The sequence below is a fragment of the Emys orbicularis genome, chromosome 4, assembly GCF_028017835.1.
Source record: "Emys orbicularis isolate rEmyOrb1 chromosome 4, rEmyOrb1.hap1, whole genome shotgun sequence".
Lineage (NCBI taxonomy): Eukaryota > Metazoa > Chordata > Testudines > Emydidae > Emys > Emys orbicularis.
The window spans coordinates 41,624,607-41,651,271 of NC_088686.1; the positions used below are offsets into that span (position 1 = coordinate 41,624,607).

A 26,665-nucleotide genomic window follows, 5' to 3' on the forward strand; every position below is an offset into this window, starting at 1 on the left:
CCCCTATTTCCTAAACACATAAATTACACTGCAGCCCTCACAGGAGGCACAGCCTCTTTTTATGAAAGGGGAAAGTTCAAAAGAGAGAGAAAGCTGTGAAATTCTGGCTGCCTTCCAGGCTCTTTCTTTTACCTGGGTCACAGACAAGTGATTTCATCTCCTCAATTTCTCTCTTTTTCTTTTCACAAGCCTTGTACTCTTTTTTTTAAAGCAATTTATTAAGCAAATAAGTCATACATACTTTTTCCATTTTTTTAGATTCCCCAGGGAATAGACACCATACATTTTCAAAAACATCCAGAAAGGAGCTTATTGAATGTTGCTGCAAATACCACTGAGCTATGAAATTCACAGAGTGCTGACACCAGCCTCTCTCTCTATTTGCTATCTCTGCCATGGACTCCGAGCAAGCCATAACCTTCAACCTGGGACCCCCAAAAAAACCAAGTTTCCTTTCAAAATACCTGATGAAAAAGGCACCAAGAGGAACCTTGGACATGACAGCAAAGCTGAGAAGGTGAAAGGGGTGGGAGAGAGGCAGGTGTAGGTCTGTGGAGAACCTCCAGAGGTCTGTAAAATTTACAGTGTCATTTTTCTCAAGTACAGAGGCAAACTCAGAAGAAATAAAAATCCACCCGAGAGACTAAAGAAGCTTCTGAATAAATGCAGCAGCCAAGGAAGCTCAGGGGTCTGCCAACAGCACTAGATATTGAAGCCAGCTTTTAACCCACAGTTCAAATTTCTACATCCACAGATGAACCACTTCCTCCATTCTTTAAAAAGGACTGTTGTCAAGTGCCTAGGGCCAAACCCTACTCACTTTATTCACTCAAATGACATCAGTGAGCTCTCCCATGAGTAAAGAGCAGAGGATCAGGCTCTTAGATTGTAAGATCCTTGAGGGCAAGGTACTTCTCTGCTCTTTGCACAGCAGGAAGCACACTGTGGACAAGTAACAATAAATATTATATATTAAGAAGTAGTTGAAGGCACAAAATTCAAAGATTAGAAGCAAAAGGGGAAGGGAGAATTGCATAGAAACTACCAGGAAAAGAACCATTACAAGTAAATTTTTACTTTCCCTTGCAGTGTTTTAGGAATGTAAAACATCAAACAGCCTTGGGCTACTGCATGTGAAACTAACTAGAAGGCTTTAATCTCCATAGCCCTGCATCTTGTATAGTCATTCACACTAGGACAAAGGGATTTCAGACTCTTTCTGATCCAGTAACATTTTTACACCCACTTTGCTTTCTCTGACGGGGCAAGGTGCAGAGCAACAGTGAGTCAGGTCTGCAGATTGAAGGTGACCAAGTTAAAAATCACAGTTCCAACCTAAGTGAAAGGTAGAAAGTAAAAAAACAGCATCAACAAGGAATGGGAAACTGGGCATTACTAAGGAATTGAAAGCATTTTAATAATCTCAGGTGTTAGTTACAAAGGAGCTTTTTGGGGGGGAAAGTGGGGGAGAGGGTTAAATCGTGAAAGAGTCCCCCTTATAGAGCTGCTGGTTCCCTGTGAGAAACTTTGAAAGACTGTATGTGGACTAAGGGGAGGGGATGAAGAACTGAGCTCACATGTGATCAGTTAACAAGATACGTTCCTTTATAACTGCAAGCTCAGCCTGGGATCTGAGAGCCAAACTGGGTTCTTTCTTTCTCAGGCATCATCACTCCCTATCTTGGGTTAAGCACCTCACAACATCTTATGAGGTGTTTACAGATGCAGCGCTGAGACACAGAGAAATGCATACTACAGAATTAACTCAAGTGATCCAACCTTGCATTACTTCCCTTGTGTTAGTCTATCAGTGACTTGCCCAAGTCACACACAAAGTCTGTGACAGAGCAGGAAACCATAAGAATGGCAATTCTGGGTCAGACCCATGGTCCATCTAGCCCAGTATCCTGGCTTCCAACAGTGGCCAGTGCCAGATGCTTCGGAGGGAATGAACAGAACAGGGCAATTATTGAGTGATCCTTCCTGTCATCCAGTCCCAGATTCTGGGAGTCAGAGATTTAGGTACACCTGGAGCATGGGGTTGCAACACTGACCATCTTGGCTAATAGCCATTGATGGACCTTTCCTCCAGGAACTTATCTAATTCTGTTTTGAACCCAGTTATACTTTTGGCCTTCACAACATCCCCTGGCAACAAGTTCCACAGGTTGACTGTGCATTGTGTGAAGAAGTACTTCCTTTTGTTTGTTTTCCAGCCTATTAATTCCATTGGGTGACCCCTGGTTTATGTGTTACATGAAGGGGTAAATAATACTTCCTTACTCACTTTCTCCACACCATTCATGATTTTATAGACCTCTGTCATATTGCCCCTCAGTCATCTCTTTTCTAAGCTGAACAGTCCCAGTCTTTTTAATTTCTCCTCATATGGAAACTGTTCCATACCCTTATTCATTTTTGTTGACCTTCTCTGTTACTTTTCCAATTCAATTATAGCTTTTCTAATTTTTGAGATGGGGTGACCCAAAACTGCAAGCAGTACTCAAGGGGTGGGCATACCATAATTTTATAATGGCATTACTATATTTTCTGTTTTATTATCTATCCCTTACCTAATGGTTCCTATAATTGTTAGCTTTTTTGACCTTAAGCAGATGTTTTCAGAGAAATATCCACGATCCATTTCTTGAGTAGGTACAGCTAATTTAGACCCCATCATTTTTTATGTATTGTTGGGATTATGTTTTCCAAGGTGCATTACTTTGCATTTATCAACACTGGATTTCATCTGTTATTTTGTTGCCCAAAAAGATAGGAAACAGTTTAATGATATTCCTTTTGTAACTCTTCACAGTCTCCTTTAGAGTTAACTACCTTAAATAATTTTGTATCTGCAAATTTTGCCACCTCACCATTCATCCCCTTTTCCAGATCATTTATGAATATGTACCCGGCACAAGGTGGTACTAGGCAGTGACTTTAGGGCAACATTCTAAAAACAAAAACAAAAATCCCAACCTCCTCCCTGAAATCCACTAAGTGGCTCCCCCACCCTGCCTGCATTTTAGTAGGAAAGGGGATTTCCTGGCTGCCCATCCTCCTCTGATCAGTTCTGGGGGCTGAATATAGCCCTCGGGTCCCACATTGAGGGCCCAGTGTAAGGGAGTTGGGGCCCCTTTCCATTTTTAAGGATACAGGATACTATTTCATAACAAATCAGAGATGGAATTTAGGGACATGTTGGATCCAAACTGAACCTCCGTGGCTCCAGCTCATCTCTAATATTTACTATTAGCAATAATAAACAGTGCTTACGCTGCACTTTGGAGCATCACAGCACTTTACAAACATTCAATTAATAGATCTTAACAGATCTTATTTCTCTGATGCCCATCTGGCACCACATAAAAATAACATGATTAGAAAATTATTATTTTATAATGTGCCAAAGGAATTGAATCCAAGACGAGCTTGAGAGAGAATGAAAGGGGGAAGTGAGCAGCAGAAAGAAGAAAGTATCAGAAACCAAAGCAAAGGCAGTGTTCATCCCAAGCCTCCTGACCTCCAGCCCAAAGGGCACAGGTTGCACACCGACTATCAGAGGCGCCATACAAAGGCACATAGCACTCCTCTCCCCACATTTATTCTACAGCCATCGGTCACCATCTGTTTTATGCTGAGTGTTGCACTAGAGGGTGTAGATCTGGGCTGCTCAAAGTGTAGCCCAGAGCTGCCTGCCCTCTCCCTGTAACTGCAGGGCAAGGGCCACGCAGAGACTAGGCAGCTGTTTGCGGCTGATGAATTCACACAACAAGCAATTTGTATTCATCTATCAAGGAAGATGCAAGTAAGTGCAAATATTATGGTCGTGTTCATTTGTTTTTGATTACAAAATGTATGTAAATGTATATGCAAATTAAGTGCAGGCTTCTGGCAAAGTACCAGCCCAGCCCTCAGTGTCACAAACTTTGGGGCAGCTAGAGGGGCACCATGTGTCTGCAGGAGAGGTCCAGGCAGTTCCCATTAGATCTACCCAGAATAGGAAGGTTGTGCTGCTCTAAAAAGGCAGGTGGAAGATAAACCCCGTGGTACCTTGTCTCTTTAAATGAAACCAAGAGGCTATAGAGAAAGCTGTTCCCTCTGCAGTTAAAAGAGTGATAATTACAGAGCGACAGGCTCCTCTGTCATTCAGCAGGCAGCATCCCCAGGAAATCTTGCTCTGTAATCAAGGGAAGAGGCGCAATCAGGCCCCTATTCAGGCTTCGTTTAGAAACAGCCCCTGCTGGCAGCACAAGGGCTTTGGTGTATTGCTTTGTGAAGCTGCTGAAGGCATCCACTTCAGGGCTCTGCAGCCATTAGGGGAGTCAATACAGTTTTTAAGCATGCTTTTGGTTCACCTCCACCCACAGAGCCCAAAGGAAGCCCCGGAACATGGGTGAGGTCTACACTGTATCTAGGATCTGTATCTGACCTCCTTCTTACACACTTGATGCTGAGCTGATGCTAATGCATATCAGCAAGTCTGTCCTCCACAGATGAGCTTGGCAAAACGAGAGGATTTGTACCAGTGAATGCAAGAGAATGTGATCATGAGCATGCAAGAGCACCAATAGGAGTGTGCAAGTGTGGCTATTCAGGCAGATACACCAATCTTTTGGTTGTTTTTTGTTTAGAAAACAAAAGAAAATGTCTATGGAGAAGTAATTTCTGTGCTATTCAAATAGTACAAGAGCTTCAGCCTATTGGCACCAGGCTAATCCCAGCAAGAATTAAGGGGCTAATTGGAGGAGTGGTGGGGAGACAGGTCACTCTGACTTCAGCTTCAGTATTCCATGCCACCAGCACCCAGCAAGTTACATATTAATTGCTATTCAAAACATTCACACAGGGTTGCCAGGTTCAATGAATCAGTTGTATTGAAAAGCGTTATTTATTTTATTTTGAATGCTCAGATTTTCTTAAGTATGCACACATCTGCACACCCAGTCATGAAAACTGCACACACCAGTGACCAGCAGGGTACTCCACTGGTCATTTGCACATGCAGTTGCCACAATGTGTGCCATGCTGGTAATTGTGCACACACATTCAGCACCAAATGCCCACATGGCTTTCTGAACATCAAGGCCTGTGTTTTCACAGGATTTATAGTTCCTTCATGTCACAGAATGTTACACTCTGTGCTGAGGTTCACTATAACTGGAACTGTGCTTTGCACTGAAACAATTTGTGATACTGTAAATGGAGCTTCATTCCATCACAGTTCACTAGCAGTAGGTTCCACTGACTATTTTTATTTATTTATTTCTCTGGCCATATGATAAATGAGTTTGTTGTGGTTTTACCATCTGCAGACACAGGTATCAATCAATAGTCGTGTAATGGCCTGAAACCTGTCAAGAGAACCTATTAAAAAGGTACATATTGCATTTAGCTATTAAAACAGAAGTTATTGATTGGATCCTATCAACTCCCAATGAATGAGCTAACTGCATTGGCAACCAAGTGAAAACACAGGCATGCAAATTAAAGGGCTGACAAATTGTGTAAGCGGGTTAAGGATCCACAGCTGCTGGTGTCCAGTCAAAAGGGAGTGTGTCTCCTTTAAAAATAAAGAGAGATCAGGAATAAATTATTCATGTTCAATAACACTTGTGCAAATATCCCAGGGCAGGATAAGGAAATAAACTAATGAGAAAACATTAGCTCCAGCAACAAAAAGTTCACTTTCTTGGGGTGGGAGAGGGAAACAATAATGAACAAACAAATCAAAAAAACTAGGTGGGTCAACAGTGGATTAAGCAGATAGGAAATTCTGGGCCCAATCCTGCAGTCCTTATCCCACTGATGTCAATGGAAGTTTTACCAGATTCAGGGTATAAAAAGAACTTTTTGTAATAGGAAAAGATTTTCCAAGTCAAAGGAAAATCTTTGTACATTTCACTAGTTTCCCCTGTTCCGTTTTCTTGGCAATTCTTTGTTTGCTTGTTTCACCTTACTAGAGCTTTGCATCTCCCTTTCTCCTCTTTCCCAGAACCTGCAGTGATGCCATAACGCTGACTGGGTGACACCGAATGACAGTGGGCTTAGAGGTCACACTTGCAGGATCACGGCTTTGCTGCAGGGTCAAGTGGAGGGAGAAGGTAGACGGGGAAGGAGAAAACAACACTGTTTATAAAAATAATTAAAACAAATGAAATGCACATGACATAATAGCAAACAGGGGAAATGAGACCAGCTAAAGAAATTGTTAAGGATATTTCTGAGGTTAGAGCTGAGGTGAAAGTTCCCTGAACAGTGCATCATACCTGAGGGATCAGACCATGGTTAACTATGGGTTAAAAATACATAAAATAGCACCCTAAGGCAAAATTTCTTTCCCTCCCCCCCCCCCCCATCATTAAGTAGGACGTTGGGAGGAAAATGATACATCACTAAAGGAAACAAATGACAGTGTGACGTGTGATTTCACACACAACAATAGCATTGTCTGCATTCACTGATGTCTGTGCTACACACATCCCTTGCCCATTAGAAGATGTATTTCCCATACCTCACCACAAGGAAATATGGAAATTGCATCACTCAAGCCTTGTCCAGAGCTGTCAGCGCTGCCCCATAGGTGGGCAGAAGCCCTGCTTGCTTACAGCATTTTTCATGCTGAAAGCCACAGACTGTTGATATCTAAAGTAGTTCCCTGCGGAGCCTAGATCCATTAGCTCAGGAAGTAGGAAGAGGTTTATTTCTCTAGGTTTCAGAGTCCAAATGCAAGTGTGGATCCTGCAATCCTCTATCCTACAAACCTTCCATTTACTTCAGCAGGATTTTGGGGTCTACAAAGGATACAAGGAGCAGACCCATATACTCAGCGCTAATACTACATGACTGCTTAATCACACTGCACGACCCCAGCAGCCTCAGAACTTCTAAGGCCCAAGCTCAGCAAATCATTCTCTCTCATTCACAGGCCAATCCTGAGTGGTGCCAAGCACTCAAATCACAGCAGAAAAGTCAGGGGAAGTTTGGGATATTTAGCACCTCTCAGGATCACATGCTTGGTCTGGTGTATGTCCCCAACTACACTTCTACATTCCCTCCTGTAGGATGATCTGGACCCCAAGATCTAGGTGGAACTTCTTGAGGTTGGTGAAAGGAAAGCAGGGTGTTTTTTGAACTCTAAAATCTATGGGAATTTCTGGCCAGCTTACAACCAAGACATCCCAAGTCTCCATCTTGGGATAAAGCTATTTCACAAAGATATTGCAGCAAGGTTTTGGATTTCTCACTGTCAACCTAAGGAGCTTTATCCAAGTCTCTTGCCTGTATGGACACCTAAAACAGTGGGGTCCACTGGTGAGAGCCAATTACCACAGCATTTAAGAGAAGACCCAGAAACAAGTCCTGGTATTTATCCTGTGGTAAGTTTTTGTTGTTTGTCAGTACAGTTTTATTTTGAAAAAAAAATCAAATCCAGTAGTTACACTCAATCATCATTTTTATTGCTTAAGCAACCCAGTCAGACCTTTCACACGGGCCCCAAAACGATCTGAGCAGGGGTTCTGGGAGCAACCAAAATGACAATCTCCGCCATTACTGTGTGAGCAACACAGGCAGAGCAGGGGCCTTCTCCAGACTACTATCAAGCTACCCCAAAGATGGCCTTATTTTTGTTAAGTCTTGTCGGTCAAGTTTGGATTCCACAAAGCCCATAACCAGGGTGGTTCACATTTGCTCCCCATTTTACCTGCCCCTCCTCGGTTTATGGGAATGGGAGGGGGAATTCAAACAAACATTTGGGGTTTGACCCATCTCTCCTACAAACCCTTAGTGCTCATGAACTCATTGGCTTACCTTCTCCAGCCCCATTAACAAGTTAGTGGTGAGGATTCTCCCCAAACTCCCAATGCTGTCATATCTGAAAAATTCCCTCTCTGCCCTCATATGTAACCGCCCCCTTTGCTATGGGTGAGGAGGTGCTTGTGATTTGGAGGGGGACTCTATCTCATTTGAGATCCACTAATAGAGGCACCAGGCCTTTTGCAGCCATGCTAAATGAAAAATTAACCCATCAGGCAGGTGATCTCTTACCTTCCGAGCAGATTTTGCCAACATATCCAGTGGCAGAGCAGTCACAATGTGGCTCACCATCCAGAAGGAAACAAGTGCCGCCATTCTCGCAAGGGTTCTCTTCACACAGCCCCTCCATGTCCAGATGGACCCCCTGGTTGCCCAGCAGCTGCGGTTCCGAGTTGCCATACTTCAGGTCCAGGATAAATCCCTGAAATGGAGGCTCACTCAGGATGCCATCAAGGGTCAAGGCAGCAGGGCGGATGTCTGACGGAACGCCACCAACAAAGAGGTCACTGACGATGTTCATGTTCTGGCGCTGTGGACGCACTTCACCAGGCTTGGCTTCACCATCCAGCACCAGCACTGTCCGGAGGCGGTCACGGCTGACCATGAGGAAGTGCCAATTGCTGTCATTGACTTGCTTTTCTGTGACAACCGTGGTCTCAGCACAGTCCACACTGAACCGGAGCTGGATGCGCCCATCAACCAAGGACAAGCAGAGGAAGTCGCAGACACCGCCATCATCAAAGTAGAGGAGCAGCCCAGCCGAGACGTTGGTCTTGAACTGAAAGCTCAGGTCGCTCCTGGTGCTGGCATCCCAGCGGAGGTAGCGGGCCCACTGGTTGGGGAGGCCCATGAACTCCAGGCCCAGGCAGAGGCCCAGTAAAGAGCCCAGCAGTAAGCTCACCTTCAGGGTGAAGCAGACAGAGTGGAGAGTGAAGCCCATTGTTGCAAAAACCTGCTCTTCCCTAGGAGAAATATAAAAGCCACAGCACTGGTGAGAAGGACCCCAGGAAAAATCACTGTAACTGATAAATTCCACAGGAGGAGAAGAAAAGCACAGAGGGAGCACGCACACGTGATCAGCCAGGAGAATTCACCTCTCCAAGGAAAGATCTCAGCTATCCGTTACGATCCAGAGGCCTTTATCCCAGAAGGAGGGGGTGCGTGGCGAGAATTCTCCAGGTGATCCACTTTCTTGAAGGGCAGAAAACCCAAGGTGGTCTCGTTTTGGTGGAAAACACAAAAGTGACAGTTGTTGTGAGAAGAGAGAGCGAGTGCAGAGGTAAAGGCCAACTCTCAAATTCCAGATTCCTAGAAGCGATGACAACTGTGGCAGTGATGGCAGTGAGGTGGTGGTGAACTCAGAAAGGATATAATCATTGGGAGAGCAAAACCAAAGTCAGTCTTCAGGGTGCATTGATGGTGATCCAACCCATAACTCCCCGCTTGGCACTGAAAGAGCTTGCAGGACCTGTAAGGACAAAGGGGGGGGGGGAGAGAGAGAGAGAGAGAGGTCAGTCCCACAGATCACCAGAACTCAAGTGTAGTTGGTAACCTGAGATTTGTATGCATTTCCTGGAGCAATATTTCCTTATTTAGAGGGCAGGATTTCATGTATGTCCCTACCTGCAGTTATCCCCTCACCTCCCAAAGTAGTAGGGCTATTTACACCATCAGACCTCTCAGGGCCTGAGTGAGAAATGCAGATGCTCAAGTCATGATCAGGCCCTATCATAGCAGATAAATAATTCTAAGAAGTTCTGATGAACAATGAAAAACCTGCCACTCGCCTTGAGAAACACTGCCTCCAAGAAGTTTAAAGCCATCCCTCGGTAATAATAGTATACATAAGGTATGCTAGGTAAACCCCCACACCAGGCCACTCACTAATGCTGTTTCCAGGAATACCACAAAATTCCCCTTCAACAGCATGCAACTTTTAAGCAAGTTTGGCTCCTCTACAAGTTCTAACACACTGACAGAGGGCAGTTTATTTCATCTTCACTGACCAGCGGACCCTAACAACTTTCCAAAGGGCCAAGTTCTTCCCTCCCTTCAAATCAAGGAGATCAAAGGTTCTGTGAGTCAGATTCTGCTCTCAGTTACACTGGTGTAAAATTGGAGCAACTCCAATCACCCAGTGGAGTTGTTCTAGATTTACAACAGTGTAACTAAGAGCAGAATCTGGCCCCACAAATAAAATGTAACATATAGGAATGTTGCCCAGGTGTAAAGAGGGCAGAATTAGGCATTAATTATTAGTCTGGTACACACAGAAACATATCACACTACTGTGCTCATCCACAATCCCTTGATAATTCTAAATTGAGGAGATTGCAACTCAGGGTTTTTACTGAGCTCTGACATGCTCCCCGGCTCTTGCAGGGTGCACTGCTGGAACTACACTGGGATTTTTTGGGAAGGGAGGAGCTAGGGTGGAAGTGGTAACTCAAAACAGAACTTGTATCTGCAATCTCTGTTCCCAAAGCAGGTCAAATTCATTAACTCCATTGACAATGGATGGGTCTGTCCCATCAAGTTTACAGAGTGGAATAGCTTTACAGCCTCTCTAGTAATTAAACAAAAAATGCTTAGTGCAAAAACTAGAATTCCTTAGAACAGAAAGGTCCAGCACAAGCCAAGGGAAGGCATTTTGCACAGATTTTCTGTTCCTCTGCCTCCTGTCATGACAGATAGAACAGCGTTGAGGAGGCTGGACAGAACAGACATCCAGTTATCGGTTTTCCATTCAGCATTAGAACTTGCTGCATATGTCCTGCATGTTACCAGTGCAGAGACTCAGACCAGGACCCTTAAAAACTAGGCCCAGCAGCTATACCAGGAACCTTTGCTTCTGGCTGACATGGTAGAAACTGCACCATGCTGGTCTGTCTAGGCACTTATATGCCCCATCACTGTCGCATCCAAGCACTCCCAAATATTTAAAAATAGAAATAATAATGGTCTCAATCTTGAAGGTTCTACAAAGAGCTTGCTACTCACTAAGAGCCAAATTCACTCCTAGGATGAAGTGGGAGCAACACCGATTGTCTTTAGCAAGAAGGAGTTCCATCCATTTATACCAGTGTTGAATTAAATTCTTACTGGGGGAAAGTGGGTGACTGGGTCTGGAGTAGGAGGGTTATTTCAGATTAAAGGGAATTTGAACCTCGGGTGCGTTCTGTGTTTGAAAATACTGGCTAAAACAAAGGCTACTGTAAGAGCAAAGACTTGTTCATAGACATGGGCTGGGCATGAGCCTCTAGGGAAAGACGATCATGTCAAGTTCAGCAAAAGTACAAAGCTAGACTGGATGGCTCAGGGGACTGGCATGAGGCCTTTCCAAGGCTGTCAATCTGGCACCTTTAACCAGCACTAAAAACAGGTCACTTGAAACACAAAACGAATCAATTACAAGAGAACCTGTAAGCAACAGAGAAATGTGAGTTTTCAATGTCCCATGTAAGTCAGTCCCATTCCCTGCAGCTGCCTGACTGGAGCTCGTTAGCTTAACTGCTATAAACGCAAATACAATCAAGTCAAAACCAGAGGGAAGATAATTCCTTTTAATTGTTAACAGCTTGGCTCAGGCTGAGGGAGGAGAGAAAGCAGGAGGCATTAAGAGAGGTGTCAAGAAAAAAGGACCCAAATGTTCAAATTGTTTCTCCTCCCGATAACCGAGACATTGGTTCAGTCATTTATTCTTGGGCCTTGCAAAGCAACTGCAGGCAGAGATACCTGGCTTGCATCTGTTTACCCTTCTACTCCGTGCTCCCCAGTGGCTGCAATAAAATACCCCATGATTTATTGGGCCGGGTGGGGGGGGAGGGGAGAAAGAGAGAAAGTGATGACCCAGGCCTGGAATTATTGATGAGACAGGATTAAGACTATAATAACGTGTGTAAATTAGCCAGCAAAGTGTTCCCAGCAGCTAAAGGTTCCCTAGAACTTTTACCACTGCCACAGTAGAATTCTTTTCCCTGTTAAGATTTAAACAGTCTTTAAGCAAACATGAGAGGGAGAGGTAGGCAAGCTCAGCATTGCAGCCAGCCCCACAGAGACCCCACGGTGGAACATCTCCCTCAGTAGCTTTAGATTCTCTTGGGCGAAGTAGGAGAAGAAGCACCCCTCTCTCTTTCTGACTAAAAATGAACTCTTTCAGAGCTAGTGAGAGGTGCTGAAGCAACAGCCATTGAGGCCGACAGCGGGTAAATATCCACAGAACAGGCACAGTACAGCCCACAGTAAAGCAAGCTCCTCTCACATCCATCCTACTAATCTGTCTCAATCCTAAACTGCAGGAACCCCCTCTTGGGGAAATTCAGTCCTCATGCCCATTCGATATTTGGCCCCTTCCCTGCAACAATGGGGATCATGAACAGTGGTGGTGACTTCTGTAATGTTAGCACCTGTCCATTAAGGAATGGGCGGAGACCCAGCAACTTGTTTCCCACAGGACACCAGACAAGCAACAAAATGGAAACTAGTCAGAGGTAGCCGCACTGGGTTCAGACTGCTGACCAAGGCGAAGAATCCATGTACTTTCTGATCACCAATTCCCCTCAATCTATTTTCTAGCGAAGATAAGGTCATCTTTATTTAGGTAGAGGAAGGAGAGAAGATTGCGTCAGGCCATGACAAATTACAGGTGTTATTTCTTGATATTTATGCGTTCTAACTCTGGTTTTGGGAAGACTGTCTACATCCAGACATAGGGCAGGCTGGGGCTGTGCAAGATTGCCCCTAGAACTCTGCCAATGCCCCTTAATCCTGACCTGCAGCATCCCCTGGTATTCCAGTCCTGGGCCCGATGCAGCTCTGCCAATGTCAACCACTCTCACTATAGAGCAATAGGGGCTGGGAGGAAACCCAGAATTACTGTCCCTTTTTGGCATTAGGAAGGATTTGAATTCAAGCCTTTAGAGATTAAAAGACTGACACTTAGACCTATGCCTAACACACACTGATGGCATGAAACTCCACTCTTAACATGTGTGATGGGGTCTGCACTCCCCACACGGAACCAGGGCAATAATAGGGTAATACAGAGTGAGGGAGGTCCCACCACTCAACATGTGCAGGGCATGCTCCCAGTAGAGGAATAGTTTAAAAGGACACTGGTAGAGCAGCAAAAGTGGGGAAGGAGCTGCAGGCTGTGCCAAGAAGCAAGGCTGGTGCTGTGAGCTGTGACAGGAGTGGGGCTACAGCTTTAAAGATGTTCTAGCAGCAGGGAATCCGGATTGCCCACATCTCTGGGAAGCTGAGAGCCCTACAAGAGGCTGCTTTGAATTCAATGTTAACAGACCAAGTGGAGTCTTCTGAACCAGTGACCACGCCCCAAACAGCAGAGCTCTGGTTTGATAGGAAGCGACCCAGGGAAAAGGTAACTTGGGGATGGCTCGATTACTAGTCCAGACACTTTGACAAACTTTCTATGGCCCTGGGTTGGGACCCAGTGGAGTGGGTGGACCTGGGTCCCCCTACCTCGCACCCTGTTCCTCTGCTGTGGCAGAACTCGAAGGGGAGCAATATGAGCATTCAAGAGGGATTGAGGCCTGCCACGTACAACTTGGCTGGGGTCCCCTCTGTGCCTTGCCTGACCCCTACGCCAGCTGGCTATCAGACAACCCCTTGTAAAAGAGAACTCTAGCAACAGCCTCACACAATACAGCTCCATTAGAATGATACTGCACTTCCTTTAGAATACTGTAGTATTTTTTTAAAATGCGTCTTCTCCAGGAACCTCAAACTTTTTCCCAGCATGGATCCCAGTGTGAGAGACAGGTTGTGTGTTGGACACCTCCCCTCCCAGGCACAATCACATAGCAGCCCTGTACCAATTCCAGTAGTTGCTCACATGGCAAAGTAACATTTCAAAGGTTTTTCGAGTATTGGGAGCTTATTTTAATGCAATTTAGCAGCAGGAAATTAGGTGGAGAGCCAGCCCCACGCGGCCAGCCAGCTCTTCACAGCCCACTAGCAAGCGCTCCACAGAGCACAGTTTGAGAATTGCTGCTCTGAAAGGATCCGCTGCCCAGCAGATCATCCCCACCTCACCCTGACACCTACCTGTGCTCCCTCTGCTTCAGATTTCAGTACAGTAAGGCGGAGACAAAGCATATAGTCTGCACTCTGAGCAGACGGCTCAGCATTACGCACACAGAAAACCCGCTGCAGGAAACACACCTACTTGCGCTATTCAAACTTCCCACTCACAGGAATGAAAGAGCTGCAGAAATCCCAGGGTTGGAGAGGGGAGAATACTACAACACTGCTCTTGGGGAGGGGTCAGCATCAAGTGCTGCCTGGCCACTAGCCATCTTGCCAAGACTAAGGGGCAGCTTATTTATGCCAGGAGGTGAGAGCCATTTGCTTAAAAGCCCTGGGAGGGGGGTCCGCCCTCGCTGTGGAGTGGCTCTCAAACGCTTATCTGTTCTATGCGGAGAGCGAGTGAGCGTGAGTGACAATATCTAATTGCCAACTAATTTCCATAATTACTGACTGGCACACTTTTTATGCCGGGTTAATATCTTTGCAAATGTCTCACAACGCAACTGCTCGGGAAACAGAGAGAGAAGCCGGGCCACAGAGCTGACATGCAAGTTATTTACCAAACTGCACAGAAAAGCTTTAAGAGACTGGCTTGCTACTCTCCGTCTTTGCCATCCCCCTTCTCTACCTCTTTCTTTGACTGCTAATTGCTTAGGGATGGATATTTAAGTGTAATTTTCAGCAATTTCACATGCAGAAGAAAGAGCAGCACGGGATGGAGCCAGGTCCATGCAGTCAGGAGCTGTGCTAGCTTCCCACACACAGCTAGCCTGTTATTCCAGTCCTGGGTGTCTCACACAGTTTGGTCAATGCATCTCAATCCTAATCTGCAGCACCCGTGGCTAGCCCAGGCCTAAATCTCCCTCAGCAGAAACTGCTAATCATACCAGACACTGTAATGCAGAGCCAACATCATTCATGAGTGACCTGCCTGAGATTTACAAACTCCTGTCACTTCTGACCTCAGCCAACACCCCATCTTTACCAGTCAAAGGGAAAGTGCAATAGTTCATCCTCCTCAGCTCCCAAAGGACCCAGTCCTGCTCCCACTAGAGCAAAAGGCAGTTATGTCACAAATTTCAACAAGAGTTGGCCCTAATTTGGGGTGGTATCAATCTGTGTCTCTGAAGTTAGCCCAGGACAGAGCAGTGGGATCATTACAGCCTGGTAGTATATGCTGTCTGATATAATTCTATGAAATTAAAAATCAATAATTGATATTAAAAGCTGGTGTTTGCTCGGGGCAGAGGTAGGAGAAGCTGAAAGTATTTGTTTATCCTCTTTACATTTGTCTAATTCAATGCTGGGTATTGGGCTCTGTTTGGATCATGCCTTTTGCATGGCTCTTCACAGAGCTAGCTTCCTCTTAAACACAAATCCTCCTGGCTGGATCTATACCCAACTGAGCTCTACCTAAAAGAATGGAAAGGAAAAAAAAAAGAAAGAAAAAGAAAAACCTTCAGATGAAAAATGCAGACATGAAAACTGAGTTGCTGCTGTCACTGGGGGGAAAAAAACAAAAATCACACACACACTAGCCTCCTTGGTGAGGGCACAGAGTGAGATGTTTGCACAGAGATGACAGGAGAAAGGAAAGAGAGACTGGAGAAAGTGGCTCAAGTGAATTTTATTTTTCCTCCTTCCAGGAGAATCTGCTTCTCGGCCATAATCTCTGAACCCAGCACCACTCTCTTAATGGGCTGGAGAGGGCTGAGAGCTAGTTCAGGGGAGAGACTGAAGAACCCACTGCCCCTCTCGTTGACCTTACCACACAGAAGCCACGGGGCAATTCAACCCCTCAGGAATGGCAAACTCCCTTGCTCTGGCTGGTTTCTCCCTTCCTGGATATGCTGCCTGGACTCTCCATAGTGGCCGTGGAGTCGTTACATTATCAATAATGGCATCACCATGTGGTTTCCTTAAGAGATGGGGTTATATATATATATATATATAAAAATAAGCACGCCATTCAGGTAGGGCCAAAGCCTCAGTTCACAAGTGCCCTGTTAAACAAGATTGGGCTTCTTTTGTTCCCTTCCTCTCTAGCAGGTCAGGATTTACACACACACCCGCTCACTGTCAGCCTCAGCCACCAATTAAAGTTTGCCAGTTTCCAGGTGCAGTGGGGAGGCAATTTGTGATCAGGAAGGTTAAGACCCATCTGCACCAGCCTCCCTGTTCCCCTCTTCTTGCTACAGAAGGAAGGGTAGGGCCAGAGTGTCCCTTTCTTATCAAACCAGCCCTGGATCTCACTTGAGGAGACGTTACCTCATCCGTACGGGTTTACACACTATGTGAAATGGGTAACCATGCACAGGGGACATGAGTCAAAATGCCACCTCAGATGGGGTCTGAGCAAGCTGACAACATGCTCAGTTCAACTGCAAGTACAAGGCCATGACAGCACAGACTTCAAAACCAGCGGGCTGGGAAGCCATCTGGCTGCTGGAAGAGTTAATATTTTATAATGAAGATAATCACCCTTCAAGGCTCTTGCCTCCTGGGACTATTAAATAGATTCAATTCAGAACCAGAGCTCTTCAGATCTAGTATGGGGGATGGAGGGGTGGAAAAGAGTCGGGGGGAGCCACGCATCTCTCCTTCCCCCTCCCCCCCCCAAATAACCTGTATAGTCCAAGAGGGTGACCTTTAGCCAGCTTACCTCGCTCTAGCTCAGCGTGGATACAATTTACAGACCATTTCTGTTCTCCAGCTTTCTTAACACAAAGAAGAAAAATCAAAACCCAGGCAAAAGGAAAGAAGAAAGACAGAGAAAATAACCCTGCAGAGCAATCATGCCTGGGGCTGCTCTGATGGCTCTTTCTGTTCCCTTCTAGGACACAGAAATGACTCCCAGTGTGTTAATTACTCCCATTACCACAAACTCTCCACTGACAAGAACTAGCTTGGAGGAGGGGTTGGCAGTGGCTGAACAGCTAGTGCTCTGTGCTGCCACGCAGGAGAACCCAGGCTCCCTTAGCTGCAAGCTGCTGACAACAAGGACTGTGAATGCTGCAAAACCAGACAGCGTGGCTTAGGGTGACCATACGTCCCGTTTTGGCCGGGACAGTCCTTTTTTTAAGCCCTCTCCCGCCTGTCCCGACATTTTGGTAAAAGGGGCATTTGTCCCATTTGCTCTTGTCAACTTTAGCAAACGGGACAAATGCCCACTTTTGTCAAAAAAAGTGGGGCATGGTGCAGAGGAACGTGTGGTGGGGGGAGAGGCTGAGCAGCAATACCAGCCCCACCCGGGGGGGAAGAGACAGGGCTCAGGTGGGGGGCAGGCAGGGCTCGAGCGAGCAGCGATACCAGCCCCAGCCTCGCATGGGGGGCAGACAGGGCTCAAGCGAGCAGCGATGCCAGCCCTGCGCAGGGAGGAAGACTCGGATGAGCGGGGGGGCTCTGGCAAGCGGCTTAGGGCAGCCCCGCAAAGGGGTAGGAGTGGCAGGGGCTCAGGCTAGCCTCACGTGGTGTTCCATTTTCCCTTTGGGAAATATGGTCACCCTACTTGGCTGCTTCAGGGAAGGGGTGAGGCAGCACAGTCCAGCAGAAAGGAAGAGGGAACCCTGATCCCTGTATCCTGTTTTCAGCTCTGCTGGTGACTCAGCGTGTGAACCTAGATATGTCACTTCCCCTCTCCATGTCTCAGTTTAGCCATCTTTAAAATGGGGACAATGATACGAGCTTAGAGATCCACAGATGAAAAACCCTTTAATATCATCATTTATTGCAGTGGTTTTCAACCAAGGGTATGTGTACCACAGGGAGTACGCAGAGGTCTTCCAAGGGGTACATCAACTCATCTAGATACTTGCCTAGTTTTACAACAGGCTGCATAAAAAGCACTAGCAAAGTCAGTACAAACTCAAATTTCATACAGACAACGACTTGTTTATACTGCTGTATGTACTATACACTTAAACACAAGTACAATATTTATATTCCAATTGATTTATTTTATAATTATGTGGCAAAAATGAGACAGTAAGCAAAGTTTCAGTAATAGTGTGCTGTGACACTTTTGTATTTTTATGTCTGATTTTGTAAGCAAATAGTTTTTAAATGAGGTGAAACTTGGGGGTACAAAAGACAAATCAGACTATTGTAAGGGGTACAATAGTCTGGAAAGGTTGAGAGCCACTGGTTTATTGTATTGTTATGTCCCCACCTCACTTCCCTACAGCCTCTCCCTGCCAACAACAATCCCTTACAGCAGGGGTCTCAAACTCAAATGACCACGAGGGCTGCATGAGGACTAGTGCATTGGCCCGAGGACCGCATCACTGACACCCCCCCTCGCTGCCCCCGCCTCCACTCCACCCCTTCCATGAGGCCCCGCCCCACCTCTTCCCGCCCCTTCCCTGCCCCCATTCCAACCCCTTCCCCGAAGTCCTCACCCCAACTCTGCCCCCTCCCTGCCTCCAGAGGGGGCAGGAGGGGTGCAGGGTGTGATGGGGGCTCAAGGCAGGGAGTTGAGGTGCAGGAGGTGTGCAGGGTACGGCAGGGGGCTCAGGGCAGGGAATTGGGGTGTGGGGTGCAGGAGGGGTGAGGGGTGTGGCGGGGGTTCGGGTGCAGGGTGTGGCAGGGGGCTCAGGGCAGGGAGTTGGGGTGTGGGAGGGTGTGGGATGTGGCAGGGGGCTCCGGACAGGGGGTTGGGGTGCAGGAGGAGTGCGGGGTGTGATGGGGGCTCAGGGCAAGGAATTGGAGTGTGGGGTGCAGGAGGGGTGAGCAGTGCAGCAGGGAGTTGGGGTGCAGGATGGTGTGGGATGTGGCAGGGGGCTCTGGACAGGGGGTTGGGGTGCGGGCTCCGGCCCAGTGCCGCTTACCTAGAGCAGCTCCAGGATGGCAGCACCGCGCACCGTGGCCAGGGCAGGCTCCCTGCCTGCCCTGGCCCCTGGCCCCACTCCGCTCTGCTCCACTCCAGGAGCAGCCAGAGTCCCGGGGGGGGGACAGCGCCATGTGCTGCTCTTGCTCCTCCAGGTACCTCCCCCAAAGCTCCCATTGGCCGTGGTTCCCCATTCCCAACCAATGGGAGCTGCGGGGGGCAGTGCCTGGAAGTGAGAGCACGGAGCTCTCTACTCCCCCGCCCCCACCCGGGGCTGCAGGGACATAGTTCCAGCCGCTTCAGGGAGCGGTGTGGGGCTCGCGGCACCACGGGGTAGGCAGGGGGGCGGGTGGAGGGGCATGGGGAGCTTGGCGGGCCGCATGAAAGAACCCCGTGGGCCGCATGCGTGTTTGAGACCCCTGCCTTACATTCTATAGCACAGCTCATCCCAGGAGATCTCCAAGCACTGTACTATGGAGAAGAGACTCTACATAGCGAGGTGTGCTATAAGCATTTAATTGACATGAGTTTAAGATGGCCACATTATCCACAATAGGTGAAGCATCCCCCTTCAGATTCCATATGTACTATGTATGTTACAGAAAAAAAATTACAAATGTTTTGGAGTGTCTTTTTTAAAAGGGGGAGGACACTATAATTACTGAAAATTTAAATTTGAGCCTTTTGTTACGAACTTGCAAATGGGATTACTTCTGGGAAATTTTTCCCAAGATTACAAGCCTTCAGCATAGGCCTGTTTTCCAGCAAGAGTGGATCTGGCATCAGAAAAAGCTGGCTTATAATCAGACGTATAGTGATTTTCTTCATTTTACACAGCACTGAAATGCAGCCCCTACTGGCCGGGACATAGTAGTTCTTTAAAAGCGCACCAGCAACACTATAGAAGAAGAAGGGAAATGATTATCCTGTATCTCTTTTGAACTGGTGGATCATACATTCTCAATGTATCTCAGTGCTATTCAGGTTCCCTACCCTGCTTTTCACTATAATAAAGAAATCATTACTTTTTAAGTAGCGTACCCAACTGAAACTGAATGGGTGAATTTAGGCGGGCAGAATATAACTGCCCAGGCTGGAATTCTTCCTAGACAGGGTGGCTAATATCACTATGCTGGCAAGAAACATTCTGGAATATGCGATAACCTCAAGTGTTAGGCCCTTGGTTTTACATCTTCTCTGAGCAACAGCAGCCTCTGAGCACCACCTTTATCCCCATTTTACAGATGGAGGAACTGAGGCACACAAAAGATAACTGACTTACCCAATAAGCCTGTCAAGGCTGTATCCCCACTTTGAACTTTAGGGTACAAGTGTGGGGGCCTGCATGAGGACTTCTAAGCTTAACTACCAGCTTAGTTCTGGTCCGCTGCCACCATTCCCTTCCCTGGGAAGCTTTGAGAAACCTTTCACCAATTCCCTGATGAATACAAATCCAAACCTCTTGGATCTTAAAACAAGGAGAAATTGACCCTTCCCCCCTCCTTCCTTTCACCAACTCCTGGTGAATACAGATCCAACTCCTTGGATCTAAAAACAAGGAAAAATCAATCAGGTTCTTAAAAAGAAGGCTTTTAATTAAAGAAAAAGGTAAAAATCATCTCTGTAAAATCAGTATGGAAAATAGCTTTACAGGGTAATCAAACTTAAAGAGCTCAGAGGACCCCCCTCTGTCTTAGGTTCAAAGTACAGCAAACAAAGATAAACACTCTAGTAAAAGGTACATTTACAAGTTGAGAAAACAAAGTAAAACTAAGACGCCTTGCCTGGCTTTTTACTTACAAGTTTGAAATATGAGAGACTTGTTTAGAAAGATGGGGAGAACCTGGATTGATGTCTGGTCCCTCTCAGTCCCAAGAGCGAACAACCCCTTAAACAAAGAGCACAAACAAAAGCCTTTCCCCCCCCCAAGATTTGAAAGTATCTTGTCCCCTTATTGGTCCTTTGGGTCAGGTGTCAGCCAGGTTACCCGAGCTTCTTAACCCTTTACAGGTAAAAGGATTTTGGAGTCTCTGACCAGGAGGGATTTTAGTACTGTACACAGGAGAGCTGTTACCCTTCCCTTTATAGTTATGACAAAGCCAATGAGACTAAGTTAGCTGACTCCCAGTCATAAGATTTACCAATAGACCACATTGACCTCCTGTTGTCTGAAGGGCTTGTTTGGCCAAGGGCTCCTGGGTTTGCCCGAGTCCTGTGGGATGGTCTGTTCAGACCAGTTGATCTTTGTACTGCTTCAAAGCAAGCACAGCAGGAAGAGGCACAATGGGTTAGGCCCAAGTGGGGAGCAAGAAGGAATCAATGGGGATTTCTGATTAAATGGATATGCTCAGACAGAGAGTAGGAGCTGGGTAGCACCCTCCCAATCTCCCAAAATGCCAGCTGCTCATTTGGGGTCACACCATGCAGTCTGGGCCCCACTGGCTCAAAGGAAAGCAAGTAGAGTCTACTTACCAAGGAAATAAAGGGTCATTTGACACCAGAAGCCCAGCAATGGTTTTTTCCATTATGTAACTTATAGCCATCTCTCCATATTTTTAACGTAACTTGATAATCTCATGCTATATTTGTACTAAGCTTCCCATAAACACAACAACAATGTGCAAACCTAGCAAATGGAGATAAGCCGGCTGTGGCCCAGGAGCCTTCAGTTTAGCTCCTAAGCACCTTACATAGCACACACTACATTTGAGTACTAACTGGGTACGAATCTCAGGGCATCCAATTAAACTATGGAACAGAGGTGGACGAGGTAATACTCATGCAGACCTGGCTTCCTCCTGCCCCTCCAATTACTGACGCCCCCAAACAGGAGAGGACAGAAGTTTGGCTTGTTGGGAATAGTATTTACACCTTGCACGCAGAGCATCCAAGCCTAGCTGGGACTGACAGTTGCATCCCATTCCCTCCTGTGACAGTCTATATCCTTATGTTCACTATTTTTTCAAGACTATAATAAATTTTGTACAAAATATGCCTTGTGAGCAGGGCCGGCGCAACCCATTAGGCGACCTATACGGTCGCCTGGGGCGCTGCGATTTGGGGGGCGGCGACCACGGCGGTATTTCCGCGGCGGGACCTTCTGCCGCCTCTGTGGGGGGGCGGCATTTCAGGGCGGGACCTTCCGCCGCCTAGGGCAGCAGAAAAGCTGGCAGCGCTCCTGCTTGTGAGGTATCACCTGAAAGCTCATAAACCGCTGATTATTATCCTAGTAAAATATGTGTGGCAACATTTTATGTAAAGTTATAAGATTCTCCTGTTTTACATATTACAAGTTTAGAAAAGCAGGCACAAACCAGTTCCTTAGAGACAAAGACAAATTGACACCTTAGCCAGATGCCAACAAAATCAAGATATATATATATATATAACCCCATCTCTTAAGGAAACCACATGGTGATGCCATTGTCCAGAAGGAAAGAGCTGGGTAGTACAAGACGCACATTTCTGGGGACAAGTCTCGGACTAAGAATTTGCTGGTGTATCTCTGCAATATAATGTGTGGGTGGCTGGCCAGCGCACCCCTATAGTACAGCTGGGAGTAATTTACATGATAGAGGCTGTGTGTGAACAGACCAGGAATGGCTGTTCCCACAGAGAAGCAGTGTAAAAGGCACCGTAGCTTGGAGAATTGAGGGGACACAGCTGCTCAACAGTCCAGGCTGTACCCTGGGGAATGTCACACCTCCATTTAAAAAGGCTTTGAATGCTCACTCCCCCCTTCCCTTTTTGTGGATCTTCAGTGGCTACACAATCAGAATGCCCATGCTATGACACAAGTGAGGAGGCATTTCCACCGTGGCCTGTGCTTACAGCATTGCACACTGACCTATGACCCAGCAAGTGTGCCGTGATAACTATCTAGGTTGCCTGGTGGCTGGCTATATAGGCATAGCAACCTGCTGTTCTAGACCAACAATGGCCATGTAAAGCAGGGACTGAGTGCGTCTCTTTGGTAAAAGGATGTTAATGAGCCCTGGGGACCCGCACAAGGAAGAAGAAATATGATACGTATAAAGTGTCTCTTTTAAAAGAAAGTATGTTGAATGAAACAAATTTTAGCTTAAGAGCTATGGGACCCCAACAGCTGAGAAAACAGGGCTTACTTTTACCCCACATGCATTTTATTGGACTGCAAACCATTTCTGTGCCTCTCGTTTTTTATCATCCTATAATTTCTTTCCACTTAGTCATCTCTTTCCCTTAGAGACTCACTGCTGAGAAATATAGGAGCAAAATTCAGGTTTTGTAAAGTATGAGATTTTAAAACCCCTAATATGCAGAGAAAGATTGTCATTAATTTATTTTATTTCAATAAAAACAGCCGCTAGTGGGGTAATTAAATTTCCCCTGGCAGGGGAGATATGGCAAGTCAACAAGTATGTGAAGGGTACGAATACCAAGGAAGTAGAGGAAGTGTTTAGGGTGCCACAAAGGGGTTGGGAGTCTAAATAAAAGTAATCGTTCCTGAGAGAACCATCCTGGCAGCAAGGTGTTAAAATGTAGAGGAGTCTCCCAGGGGAAGGGGTGCAAACCCTGTGGCTTGATATACTTAACACTAAACCTGGACAAAAGCACTCGTAAAATGTTTAATAGGGAATAACTGTACACTAGCCGGGAGATGACGTGCATGGAACTCCACAGCGGTAAGTCTTCTGTCCCTAGCTTCTATGACTCATTGTTGGAAACCCAAATGCAACAGCTTTGTGCAAGGGCAATGGATTCAGAAAATGAAACTAGCTCATCAGCTTCAGCTTCCAGATGAGCTCAATGAAACAAACAAACAAACAGCACCACTGGTGCAAAAAATCAGTAGGATTTTTTAAATTTCAGTCTTAATAATTGAGGGTTGTAATACAACACAGGAAGACATTTCCCCCTGACTTAAACATTACTTGTTATGTGTTAATGTATTAATGGTGCTCAGATATATTTAGAAATAACTGAGAGAGATTTTATCTTGGCAGTGCCCCTTTAAAAGTCAGATGATCTTTTAAAGCATTTTCAGCCCTGGGACACAGTGCAGTGCCCTGGAAGACGATTGACATTCTGAATGACTGGGCTGTGAATTCAAAATCCCAACTCAGCCAGCTCAAACCAGGAGCCAAACTTGCATGTTTTAAATGGGGTGGCGGGGAGACGAGAGAGAGAGAGAGAGAGAGAGAGAGAGTGTTAGATTTACTGCAGCTACATAGAGAAATATCCTCTCAGTGTAAAAATTTCAGATGCAACAGTAACCCATTGAACATCTGGGTACAGGTTCTGCCCAGGTGTAGGTGGTACATAATATCCTTAATGCTTTGGCATGCCAAATACAGATGTGCTTACTGTTAGAAAAATGGCAATTATTTTCCGTGAAAATGTTTTGAAGAAAACAAAACCATTTTCATTTAGTTCAGAATTTTTCACTGAATTTTCTGATTTTTCTTCAAAGAAAAAATTCAGCCTGAGAAGATTTTGTTTTTCCTATTTTAAATGTCCTTTTCCCTGATTTTCTCTCCCTTCCCCTCCCCACCCACTTTTTTTTTTTTAAAACTAGACAAGCGAAAGAGAGGAGTGAGAAAGCAAAAAAAAAAAAACCCAACAAATAAAAACCACGTTTTCCCTGAATTCTGAATAAAATTAAATAGAAATGACTTTTTAATTCAAAATGAATTAAAATATTTTTTCTTATTGAGAAATCAGAAGATTTTTAATGATAAAAAGTTTCACTAAAATGAGTGTTTAGTTTGAAAAGCCATTTTTGACAAGAAACATTTTGCTCAGCTCTAGCTACAGCTCCTACTTGATTTTTTTCAATTCCTAGCTCTGCACTCTACTTGGGACACTGTTTTAAGAATGCTAGGTCAGCAAGCAGTAGGTAGCTCAGGAGACTTGTAATGGGCTACGGAGCCATTCTTCTCCAGGGCACAGATTCCAATCTGCCTCCCCCAGGTGAGTAGTGACTGAAAGCTTTTGCCAGCTGGCAGTAGTTTGGCAGTCTATGAAAAATTAGTTGGTGGGCCTAGGTCCAGTTTCTAGGCTAGGCATCCACATTGCAAATCTCACCACTTGATCCAACACTAATTGGTTCTGTTGTTAGCCACTTCAGTACACTGGCCAAGGATTGAATGGGCCATGAAGACTTAACTCCCACTTAAACATAAGCGTGCACTCTCTCCAAGGTAAGGCTAAGACACACTGGTGGGGAAAGCATGCACTGCGGCTGCACCCATTTTGTGAGCAGATAGAGCACTTCATTCTCCGATCTGGTAGCTTTCACAAGCACAAAAATAACTTTGGGGGAGGAGAGGAAATTTGTTTTTAAAAAGCTTTTTGCAAGCGAGTGCGAGGGAGGAAGATACTTGAAGCGTTTGTAATAACCAGGCAGGACTTTTGTTCCCCAATTGTGTTCAGTAACAGAGGCTTAGGAATAACAATGGAAAATGGTATTTAGTATCTGGAGAAGCAGATGGCTTCTGTAACCTGCCAATTGCCAGATTCTGGGACAAATTCATTCCTGGTGTAACTCCAAGTAAGTCAATGGAACTCCACCAGAGATTAATTTAACTCTTTGTGTCTACAGTATCTGCTTACAATATTTTGCTGGTAAAGTACTCATTCACTGCATACATGGTACATGATCTGGAGGTTACAATACATGTCTGAGAGTCAGAAGATGAGGTCTCACTGACTATCTGTGTGACCTTAGGCAAGTGGCTTTTCAGACTGTAAAATGGGAATCATACTACAACACCTGCTGTAGTAGTAGAGTTTAATTAGTAATTGTAAAGTGCTTTTAGCTCAAGCAATTCAAAAGGGAAGATACCATAAAAGAGTTTATCTGTCATTAGGACATTACCAGTCTCACCTGAAACTCAAAGAGAGAAGCATCTATAAAACTGAGCGAGTATTCCTTTGCCAATTCTGATGGCAACAATGAGAGTAGCTGTATATCTTTTGCCACCATGTATTGTTTTTAAACAGATTCCTATGCCAGAGTATAGTATAGTATAGTATAGTATAGTATAGTATAGTATAGTATAGTATAGTATAGTATAGTAAGATTGATGGTTGCCAATGACACCCTAGCCCTTATGCACTGGGCAATCAGAAGGCCATATTAGACCACTAGTCTTCTTTATCTCCACCCCTTTTGTCTAATGAGAATTCTGTATTGGGATGGAAGCTCCACCTATCCTTTCCAGGGACCACAGAGATTATTTTGGGGATCAGAGGCCCCCACCAATCAGCTGTTTTGGAAAAGAACAATGGGTAAACATAACTGCATTTTCCCCTCAGTGGTCATCTAAAAAGCAGGTACACTGAGAGGGAAAAGCAAAAATATGAAACCAAACAGGCTTCTTGTATACACTGTTGTCTAACATTTAGGATCAACGATGTATAAATATTTAAGCTTGCCATGTAGATTCATGCATTCTCCTACACTTTTCAGAAGGTAGAAATAGTTAAAACAAAGGTACGTTTAAAAGACTCACTCACGCATCTAATAGGAGAATATTCTTGGGTGCTCTTATGTAGTTATCTAAAATTTAAATAGAGGTAGAAAAGTTGCAGAATCTTAGTAACAGAGGGATAAAACTCATTTCCACATCTTGTGAAGAAATATAACATTTGAGTCACTTACACAGTCAAAGTGCAAGTGTTCACTACCCTTTGAGAAATGCAGTCAAAAAGTGAAATTTTCCTTTCAGAACAGCCATCAGTTTTTAAAACATAGAACAAAGGCAGAGAGACACTCTGTCAGTCATATAAACTCATGTATCCAGTTTTTTTCACATAAAGGCTACAAACTCTGGCCTAGGGATGTAACAGAAGATGTACATTTATGGGGGGGGCAGTTTTTGTCGTTGTTGGGTTGGTTGGTTTTAACTGTAACAAAATTCTGAAAGTGAAGAGTTGTAAGCACCACCCCAAAAACTAGAACTTTCTTCTCTGGTTACAAATGGTGATTCT

The 26,665-nt window shown here is 45.5% G+C and overlaps 1 protein-coding gene across 3 annotated transcripts in view; it reads right to left on the reverse strand.

Annotated features, from left to right (window-relative positions):
- The window catches only part of NRXN3 (neurexin 3), a 1,366,589-nt gene extending 1,357,831 nt beyond the window's left edge, over positions 1-8,758 (reverse strand). For all 3 annotated transcript variants that reach the window (XM_065404047.1, XM_065404046.1, XM_065404048.1), the window contains exon 1: positions 8,050-8,758. In XM_065404047.1, the coding sequence (XP_065260119.1) occupies positions 8,050-8,758 (709 nt within the window). The remainder of the gene's footprint in view (positions 1-8,049) is intronic.
- Between the last annotated feature and the right edge of the window lie 17,907 nt (positions 8,759-26,665).